Consider the following 10,960-nt stretch of genomic DNA (forward strand, 5'->3'; position numbering starts at 1 on the left):
CCCCCCACACACACACACACACACACACACATACTCACAGGAGGCAGAAAGAGGCGCTATAAAAACGTGGCTCGGTATTTGAGTGTCAGTGGGGATAATTTACAACCATGAAGGACCCAGATGGATACAGTCTCGGGAAATACTCCGCGAAGGAGGTGCATTGGACTTTATGAAGGGTAAACAGGATTTCTGATCTAAAGGAAAAAGACATCTGTGGAATTTGCTGAAAGTGTTTGTTTCTGGATGATATCTGTTGGACAGTGAAAACTATCTTCATGTTGTTCAGCTGGACTGGGAAGGATATCTATACTATGTAGTGGTAAGATATTTCTTTATTTTAAAGCAAAATAACAGGCCTTAAGTGAATTTGTTCCTAAATCGAATAGATTGCATGTTTTTAAATGTCTGACTATAACTCGACACATAGCGTTTGTATTATCACAGTGAACATTGTATTTCTGTACTTTCTTACAAACTGCAACATTCTGCAAAGAGGTGCAACCAAGAGCAAATGTATGGTGTTTTTCTTTTTAAATCTGAATATTTAGACTGTTTATTTCTTTCTCTTAATTCATTGAGTCAACATAAATATACATCTGCTTACACAATATGTTATGTAGCTATACACGTATAGTATTCCTACAATGCTTGAGTAAAAAATATATAGAAGTTAGCAAGTATAATGGTTCACTTACATTCATTTGCATTTTGCACATATAGTTAAAAAAAAGGTGAACAAATGTTCTCTGTATAAATGTCTGTTTCTATATACAGTTAAGTACAGAACATCAGCTTATAGGTTTATTTTCTTTACATCACATTGGACTCCTTGAGACAAAATAAGATAACATACGGTAAGATGAGATAGAGCTATATTTATCATAAGGGACATTTATGAAAAATTTGATATATATTTATTTACTCATTCTCATTCATTTATGCCTACATTGCTTAGCCGTGATGTATTTTAATATGCAGGAGTGAGTCATTGTCCTGTTCGTGACCTGTGTTTGACCTCCAGCCAAACGCAAGGATCCAGTCTCCACTCACCATCATGCTACACTGCAGCTCTGTCACTAACCTTGTGATTTTTCATGATAGCTGGACACTATTCACAGGGTAAACAGCTGTCAAGTCATGTTTGAAAGAGCATTATGAAGAAAAATGTGTTCAAATATTTAACTAAGTATTGTTTATTATTAGAAGTCCCTCAACCTAAAGGCACGGAACAAATATTAACATACCTAAGGCCTATTTAAAGTTTCCTTATTTGAAGTTACACAGCTTTGATGCTTCTAAATGGACATCTATGGGACATTTTGGAGTGACATGTTAGTCAGTTTTTTCCACCAAATCAATAAGGCACCATATAATTCAATTTATATGATATCATTGTGTTTTATTCCTAAGTGTGTGAAGGAATACAACACAATTATATCATATCAATTCAATGATATAGTGCGTTATTGATGTGGTGGAAAACACTGACTAACATGTCACTCCAAAATGTGATGTCCATTTAGTTTCAAATCTGTTAGGTTTACAGTTTCAGTTTTTGACATAAATGTTCACTTATTTTTATTTGTATGCTTTACAGCTTTCTCTTAAGATCCACAGCTCATTTGGTCTTTCTTCTTTGTCTTGCAGCCTCCCTTAACAATGGACCTCATTCCGTTCACAGTTCAGTGATGTTAGCTTTGAGCCATTACAACTCCTCATCCTCCCCGCTCCTCCCTCGGTCCTCTAATGGCAGCGGGGGGAAAGTGGAGGCCAGGGTGGCAGTTGAAGGGCTGTCTCAGCAGGGAAACCTCACCCTGCTGCAGCCCACCACCAGTGGAGTTATTGTGGTCATACTGTCCATGACACTGGGCATCATCTCCAATATCGTGGCCCTCTTCATCCTGGCCAATGCCTACTCTCAGCAGCGCCGGCGCAACAAAGCCACATTCCTTCTCTTTGCCTCTTCTCTGGTTTTTACAGACTTCATTGGGCATGTGATCCCTGGTGCCCTGGTGCTCAGACTCTACCTCTCTGGAGGTGTTCATCCTGATGACTTCAACTCCTCCGATGGGATGTGTCAGTTCCTGGGTGGCAGCATGGTGTTCTTCGGCCTGTGCCCACTCTTCATGGGCTGTGCCATGGCTGCTGAGCGCTGCCTGGGTGTCACGAAGCCTCTACTGCACTCCTCTCTAGTCACCAAAACACGTGCAAAGATCTGCCTGTCTGCCATCTGGCTGGCGGCTCTGTTTGTGGCCCTGCTGCCTTGCTTTCAGCTGGGCTCCTACGCCTACCAGGACCCAGGGACCTGGTGTTTCATCAAAGTGCTCAGTGACACTCAGGAGGTGGACGTGGCGTTCGTGGTGCTGTTCTCTGGGCTGGGGATGGCCTCACTGGCTCTGGCGCTGGTGTGTAACACCATCAGTGGACTGACCCTGGTGCTGGCGAGGCTCAGGAGGAAGCCCGGCTCGCATCACTCAGCAAAGTCTCATGATATAGAGATGGTGGTGCAGCTGGTCGGCATCATGGTCACCTCCTGCATTTGCTGGAGCCCTCTGCTGGTGAGTCATAGAAGGTACAATGAGAGGGGATGAGCACACAAGGTTGGGCGATAATGAGATCACTTCACCTTTCTGCTAGGTATGGCACTGGCACTCAGAGCACTCATTTAGAAAAAGTGCTATTGTATAAGTAAAGGTATTTGGATTTGTTGTCCCTTTCTTATGATGCCTGTAGTTCGATAAAAGCATGTCATTTTCACACAGCTGGAACAATGTATTTATGATGCAGGTTATTTTTCAGTGGCTATCTCTGCAACATAATACATATTTATTTATTTAACTGTTTTACAGTGTTGATAGAAAGTTTTAAAACAAACTTTTGCCCATTGCAAATTAAAGAGCTATTACGCTCATGTTCAGGTTTCATATTAGTATGTTGTTCCTCCACTGTGACTTGTTAGCTCTTTATTGTTCTCATATTGCCTGTGCTGCAGCATCTCTTTTCACCCTCTGTCTGAAATTGTGGGAGAGAAACTCACTCTGAAAGGGAGCTTTTGAATTTGATCCTTTGCAGACCGTTTACATGCAGCAAATCTATAACATACTACAGGAAAGGGAGAACCAAAAAGCATCATAGGGCTCCTTTAAGTATTTTTACTACCCAGAAAGCATTATTTGAAGATACTTACTGAATACAAGTAGGAAAATAGCAACAGATTTAAAATATTTAAAAAATAAGACACGGGTGTAGACCATACAAATATTGAGCGTTTTTCTTTTTATGGATGCTGACTATCCACTTGACCTTCCTACAGTTTAACGAAGTCAAATAGGCCTGAAGTAACTAAAGGAAAAACTGAATGTCAATTCAATAGGAAAACCACTAAAACCAAATTCAGACAACTTCGTGTCAAGAGGAAGAGATTCTACAAACAAACACTGAATGTAAAATCTGCTGCATGAATTCTCCTTCAAATTGAGGCAGGCAGAAGAATATATTATATATATCATATTTCTTACAAATCACTAAATGAAGTAGTCTAAAGAGCAGTAGTGGAATGTAATCAAGCAGATTTACTCAATATTTGTACTTTTGTACATCTCGGATGTAAATATTCAACTTTTTTACTCCACTACATTAACTTTAGAGCTTTACTAACTTTGCAGGTTCAAATTGATAGTACATAACATAAATTAAGTAACAGATTGTGATGGATGATTATAGGTGAATCTATCCAGCAATTTATAAGGTACAAACTAGCCACTCATTTACAAGCTTCAACATTAGTGTAATGAAGACATTAATGCATCCATGATTATAATCAACATTGTACTGAAATAAAGCGTTTTTCCTAATGACTATACTGTATATACTTTTGGTACTTCTACTTAAGTAACATTTTGAATGTGAGACTTTTTTGTGATAGAGCGTTTATACATCTGAAAACGTATTCCACGACTGATGAAGAGATTTTTCTAACATGTTTCATGTATCATGCTGATACGCCTGCAAAAAATAACATAATGTGTTGGATGTGATAATACAACAAAATTACATAAATTATTTGTAACTTATGCAGTAGTTTTACCCTCTCATCATGTTGTAATACAAGATGTTCACCCCTGCAGATCTTTGGCCTGATGTCGGCGATCCGCTCCTACACAGGATCCATAGCAGAGGACCTATCCAGCTATAAAACCCTGATGGTGATGGCTGTGAGGCTGGCCACATGGAACCAGATTCTGGACCCCTGGGTCTACATCCTGCTGCGGCGCACCGTTCTCCGCAAAATCTACCTCATCGCTAAGTGCCAGGCAGGACGGAGGGGGACTATCATCGGCCGCTGGGAGCCCACCTCTTTCCCCAGCTCAGAGAAGCATCAAGTCAACCAAGTTTGAGCTGAGGGAAAAGACTGATAAGTACTTTGTCCCTAGGTGAACATTTACAGAACCCTGAGAATAAAGAAGGGAGACCAACATAGAATATCTTTTTGGCTGGAAATGCTTAATATAATCAAAAGTACCTCTCTCAAACTCCATCAAAGTTTACCCTTGAGTTCATTGTCTGACCCTAACAAATGGAAGCTAGCTAATGCTATTGTTTTGCACATAAACCTTTTATAATTTTCTTGTAATAAGTGAACATTCCTTAGTCATTTTGTATTCTCATTTGGAAACATGAAGGGCCACAGAATATGAACACAGAAGTGTGATGCTGCGTCACTCATAAAGGGAATGAGTAATGTTTTATTTCATAACTTCATTTGAACCATCATTGGAAGTAAAAAAATAAATTTCACATGTCTTGCTCTTACATTTATTTGGAAGAATTGAGCTGCACCAATATAACCACCAGGGTGAGCTCCAGAGTAAAGCAGAAGTACTTGGATTGTGTTCAATGTTAATATTCTGCTGAATGTATTTCATGAAGGAATGTTGATGTTCAAGTATTGTGGAGTGTATGTACTGTAAGTTTACGTTTTTAATATGCTTTCCATTTTTTTATACAGTGCTTTATGTGAAGTAATGTATTGTTTTGTAAGTTAAAACTTGAATTGTACCCTCGATTTTACAGAAGATATGTAAATACATTATAATTGAATGTAAATAAAAGAATGCAATGTGACCTTACTCTGAATTGAATTGAGTACTTAAGTATTCTCTCTGCTGTCCTGAGTATTAATGATAAAATACATCTTTATTGACAGTATGATCTGCAGCAGTAATTTCCTGCCGATTCCTTCTGGACTTCACATTCCAGTGATGACAATAAAAAAGGACCAAAACGAATTATCCACTAAGGTCATGCGGGTAATAACATAATAAATCCAGAATATTGTTGAGCAAATACCTTTGATTTAGTTGAGGATGTAAACTTGAGACACGCTTCAGTGCTTCAATGAAATACCATTATCACCAGCTTAGTATTTTATTAGTTTCCTTTCTGCATCACCGTCTGCCGGATAGAAAATAAAGCCTTTCTGACATACTTGTTAATTCATTAATGTGACTCACTTTGAAGTGCTGAATTATAACTGGCACATCCTGCATTATGTTAACCACCTGGAGAATGTTATCTTAACTGTACACAAATTCAATAAAGAACTATTTAAAGATAATGATATTTTAGAAATTTGCTTGAGGAGGTCAGAAGCAATTAATTCATAGGTGATTTATCTATCCAATAAACATATCTGGGCCATTCTACCGAATTGGTGGTACAGTACAGTTGGAACAGTTTTGAAATTGTATATGTTTTTTTCCCAAAACGTTGTCCATATATATTTTGTACCATATCTAAATTACACATATCTAGTAAAAGAACCGTACATTTTTATATCGTATTTTCAGACTGTATTGGAATGTTCTTCCTCTACCAAAAATGGCCACTACCGAAACATAGTACATACACTCTAGTAAAAAAGTATTATACTAACCTGTTAAGATTGTTTTACCTTCCCTTCTCTAAATAGTATTTTAACAAATATGTCTTGAGGGTTTTCACAATTAAATCAATGCAATTACATTTTTAATCACATTTCAAAGTTCAATTTATACAATTCATAAAAATCATAATGCAAACTTTCTTTGTAAAATGCACAATACTGATCATATTGATTCCAGAGTTGATGATTGTTGAAATTGAACATACATTAAACCAATCAGTATCATATCATTTTAGTTGATAAATCAATATACTTTATTTTTTACAAAACATCCAGTTTTTCGGTAGTGACCATAGTATTTTGTTCTCAAGGTTGTTTCATATCCCCTCAACCTTATTTCTTAATCTTAACTCATAACATGCCTTATGTTGAAGTGTGAATGTTTGAAGCTACTGACCAAGGATCAGTACTTTAGTAACAGGCAAAAATAGAGGGGAATGAGGCTAGAATGCATGATCTGTTTGGTATTTTGAGCCAAACACTTCATAGACATGTTTTTTATATATCTGAGACCTATAATATATGCCTAACAACAGTATAATAAGAGACCTTTAAAGTAACACACTGATTTTCAGACTTTAAAACACATTTATTTCAAAATGGTGGGATTTACCTGCTTACCATTCCATTTTGTCACTACCGAAACGATCATTTCAATTACTGAAACGTAACCATATGTTTCGGTAGTGACTGTTTTGGTAGTGACGATTCTAGCTAAAATTGAGCATAACTAAAGAATGCTAGTAAGTACATGGCTAGCATACACATTTTTGAAGAGGTTTACACACATACAAACCTAATACTTTGCATAAAACCCCGAAAAAGTTTACTTCATTGAAGATATGTGTTCGGTAGTAACAATTCTTAAGGTTACACGCCGATTTTCTGATTTTGGAACAGATTTAGGTAACACTTTATTTTGATAGTCCATAGTTAACACTCTATAAGTCATCAGTTGACATTTAGTAGCATGTCAACAGTGCATCAGTTGACATGTGTCAGTTGACATTCAACAGCATCGTTCAAACCGACAAGTAACTAAGCATTAGTTGATGATCAACAGATGAGCAACTAAAGTTCTGTTGACTATTACATTAAGCATTAGTTGATGATCAACAGATAAGCAACTTTAGAGTTTAGTTGACTATCTGTTAATCGTCAACTAATCTAGAGTTGACTATTAGTATACTTTTAGTAGGTTTTCCACTTAGCGTTTGTAGGCATGTGTTAGGACTATCCAATTAAAGTGAAAAACAGTTGAGAACAGTAGAAAGTCTATAACCTATCAACAGAACACATACATTCATCCACTGATGATATGCAACAGACAAAAGCGAAATGTTTTGCACAACTGATCACGAACACTGGATAACTGAAGTCGAATACCAGACTATAAAGCACAGTAGAACAAACACTATACACAGCATATCAGAGAAAGAAAGCTTTTTTATTTTAATAATATACTACAAGTAAAAACTGAACAGTTGTGAACCACATTCAATCCTACTAAAGGACATCTAAACATAATTATTAACAGGTCGCCAAAAAACTTCCCCAAAGTAGCTTTCCAAAATGAAAAAACTTCCCCCCTACAACAACAACGCTCAACCCACATTCAGAATTACCTGGCAGAAAAGGGGAGGAGCTGTTTGTTGCTTTTCGTTTCAGCAATCTTTTCTGCCAGTTCACCGACTATTTTTTTCTGACAGAGTTGGGCTAATTTTAAAAGTGTGGTTTTACCCTTAAACTGGTCTAGGACACTTTTGTCCACCAGGAATACTTCAGCAATTGCTGCAGTGTCTTTCACAGCATTCCTGGAAACATGAGCTTTCTTAAAAGCTTTGGTCATCTTGAAGCCTCTCTGCAACAGTTTAAGGCAGTGCCGATATCTTCTCACCACATCTGAGATGGAAGACACTGAAAAATAAAGAATACATTAATGTCAATAAATGTTATTGCCCCTCAATAATTGTTGTGGTGTGTATTCAGTGCAGTGTCTTAGTTGCAGGGTGAGCCATAGTGTTTCTCACATATTTTCTCTTGAAAAGGGACCACAACTTGGATGAATGTGTGTGACTTCCATTTGTTTTAGAACATGTGTTGTATTTTATAGTAGGTACTAGGTAGTGTGCCTGTATGCGCAGTGTGCAAATCTAGTTAGATAATTGGCTATTTATTGATAAAAAACATATTGGTGGTAAAAACTGGTGAGAACATTATTTATATTTCATTATTCATTACAGGTTCAGCTCAAACAGCCATAGTAGATGAGCATTAGAGGTGTGGACATTTCTCGATTTATAAGATGCATCGCGATGTACGATGCACTCTGAAACTACGGGGCGGCCGAGGACAAAAAATACACATGCGTTAATCGCGTTAAAATAATTAGTGGCGTTAATTTTTTTTTTATTTAACGCGTTAACTTGACAGCCCTAATTTATAGTTATTAAACTGTACAAATCTGCAGTGCAGTGATTTAGAGTTCCACCACAGCATAGTTCAGGAACCCGCCCCCCCGAACAAAACCAAAGAAAAGTACGAGTCCCCGCGGACAGTAGGGCACGTCTAGTCGCCTGGGTCGCCCATCCGCAGGACTTTACTTTGCGATGTAGACATCGTACATACACCCTCATAGACCACGGGAAGATGAAAAAAGGTGTAAAAACATTATGCCTAACCTAAGTAAACCGGAATAAATCAAACTTAACCCACTTAATTTCAAGTGCTGTACGCCTATATGAAAACAACACCCGGTATCTTACTACCTCGTAACTACACTTTTGAGTCAAATTTCAAGATCCAGATAACAACCCTAAAATAAGATCCAAGATACCCCAAACACACGAGCTCAAATGGGCAACCTCTCCAACACGAGAGCTAGAGATTCTCACATCAACAGAACCCATCCCCACTAGCGTACCGTAAAAATACTTCCACAACTAACAAGGATAAATAGATAGCGAAAACAACTAACAAGTCCACACAAAACAACACAATAACAACAACCCCCACAAAAAAAAAAACACCACAAAAAATAGACACTCAAACACCCAAAAAAAACCACCACACCAAAACTCACAACAAAACCCCCACAAGGTAGGAAATAATACCGTGAAACGGTGAACTACAACTGCATTGTCCATTAGCGGTCAGACTTAACCATAACGACGCGTTTGCCCAGGACCCGTAAATACTTCCCCGCGCGCGCGCGCGCGCGCGGGCGAGCGTGGAGGAGTATGACTTCGCGTTTACAGCCCGCGGCCGCGCCGCGGCGCGCACGCCATCCCCATCTAGTCTTACCCAACCGCCAGGTGTTAAGATCAGTGGCGAGACGAACACCGGTCGACAGCAAGGCTGGGAACGAGCACGTCTACATGCGCTACGGCTGAAGTAACACGGAAAAGGCACCCTCATGTCGAGTCAGGGTGTCGCGTACGAAGATGGGTATCTTAGCGCTTGACTATCCGCGAACAGACGGCGTCTAACGCAACATGCAAGATGCGTGCAGCGGGATTACGCGAGGCAACTTACTGTGGGCTCAACCTGAAAATGACAGACCTGTGCGTGTGTACTCGGCGCAGAGGATGTGGGTCCGAGTCCCGCCGAATCGAAGATCAGGAAAGGGGCCGTACAAGTCAAATCAAGTGCTGAGTGTCGAAGACAACCGGCATTGGGTGGCCAGTTTGTGTATGTTGATTTGGTAGACAGGGTAAAAGTGACTAGCATTGCGTAGACACCGACGGCAACTCCGAGGAAGATCGCAACGGCTGCAGAGAAGAGGATCCTGGAAGGGAGAACGGATCTGTGTACTGGACTAGAGACTCGAGATGTGTTGTTGGAAGGGACGATGTGCAGTGGTTCTCTGGCACCATAGGACCGAGACTATGCAGCCGTGACAAGTGCACTCTGAATATATGTGTGTCTGTCCACACAAGTGAAAGTTCAGTAGTTCAGGTTAGTTAACTGTAGACCTATTGGTCGAAATAAGGGGAAACTATCAGGGAAACAATTGGTCAGCAATGTGGATTATAGCAGTAGTTAGCAAACTGTTAAGTTTGTGCACTAAGTTGTCTGTTTAGTGTACGTAAGTTGTTGACACGCACGGTCATCTATATCGCTTAACTGAGATAATCAGTATCTGACTAGTTCGTCTATATTGAATGTATGCAACTTATATTCGTGAAGACCCATTGTGGGCGGGCGAAAAATAAAACTATCTATCTTGTCTATGGTGATTATTCAAAGTCAACTGGTAGTTGTGGACAAAGTTGTCAACTGATTAGTGTACTGTAATTCGTTGATTTCACGTCCATCTGATATGTAATTAGGTAATCAAACTACTAGTTGTCTATGTCGTTGATTTCAAGTCGAACTGACTAAGTGTAATTAGTATATCAACTACTACGTTTGTCTATTCCGTTGAAAATCTCAAAGTCAACTGATATATCGTAATTCGTAATTAACTACTAGTTGTCTATTCGTTGAAATCTTCAGAAATCAACTGATAATGTAATACGTAATCAACTACTAGGTTGTCTATTCGTTGAAATCTCAAATCAAACTGATAGGCAACTAGGCAGTTGATTAGGATCTCAACTGATAATCATATGAGATATTCACTCCAAGAGGTGATTCGCAAATCATCCTGTACACAATCCCTGATAGGTTAATTTCACTTTTTGTTCAACATCTTGTCATCTTCAGATATTGGATAGGTTGTTCTTGTCTATGTAGGTGATTTAAATAGTGGGTGTCTGCGTACCCTTATTTCGCTTTTACAAAAACGTGTCTGACTAGTTGCCTGTGACTTATTAACTTCAGTATTGTCCCGATTATTTCGTGTCATCTTGTTTGTGATATGTGTTCGCGTATAGTCTCTTCTCTTTCGCAAAAAATAAAAATTATTATTGATGAGTGTTCGATCATTTTGTGACTTGTCCGAACACTTTACCATTTTTATTTCAAAACTTTGTGTAATAGGATGTCGTACCATGGAAGTTATAGTCCGCCGTT

The 10,960-nt window shown here is 38.8% G+C and overlaps 1 protein-coding gene across 2 annotated transcripts; it reads left to right on the plus strand.

Annotated features, from left to right (window-relative positions):
- Window positions 1-90: 90 nt before the first annotated feature.
- ptger1a (prostaglandin E receptor 1a (subtype EP1)) lies at window positions 91-5,380 on the plus strand. 2 transcript variants are annotated; one of them, XM_010797436.1, is made up of 3 exons: window positions 91-319; window positions 1,648-2,558; window positions 4,128-5,380. In XM_010797436.1, the coding sequence occupies exons 2-3, from the start codon at window positions 1,689-1,691 to the stop codon at window positions 4,395-4,397; spliced, it is 1,140 nt and encodes a 379-aa protein (XP_010795738.1). In that variant the 5' UTR covers window positions 91-319; window positions 1,648-1,688; the 3' UTR covers window positions 4,398-5,380. The 2 variants fall into 2 exon arrangements, with proteins under 2 accessions (XP_010795738.1, XP_010795737.1); XM_010797435.1 differs by having other exon boundaries at window positions 107-176.
- The last annotated feature ends 5,580 nt before the right edge of the window (window positions 5,381-10,960 follow it).

The sequence above is a fragment of the Notothenia coriiceps genome, unplaced genomic scaffold (genome assembly GCF_000735185.1).
Source record: "Notothenia coriiceps isolate Sejong01 unplaced genomic scaffold, NC01 NC01_scaffold00037939, whole genome shotgun sequence".
NCBI classification, from domain to species: domain Eukaryota; kingdom Metazoa; phylum Chordata; class Actinopteri; order Perciformes; family Nototheniidae; genus Notothenia; species Notothenia coriiceps.

Excerpts from the sequence above, each read along its gene's own strand:
- ptger1a (XM_010797435.1), top strand. Across the intron at positions 2,559-4,127 it reads TTTGCTGGAGCCCTCTGCTG|ATCTTTGGCCTGATGTCGGC; the intron begins GTGAGTCATAGA and ends TCACCCCTGCAG.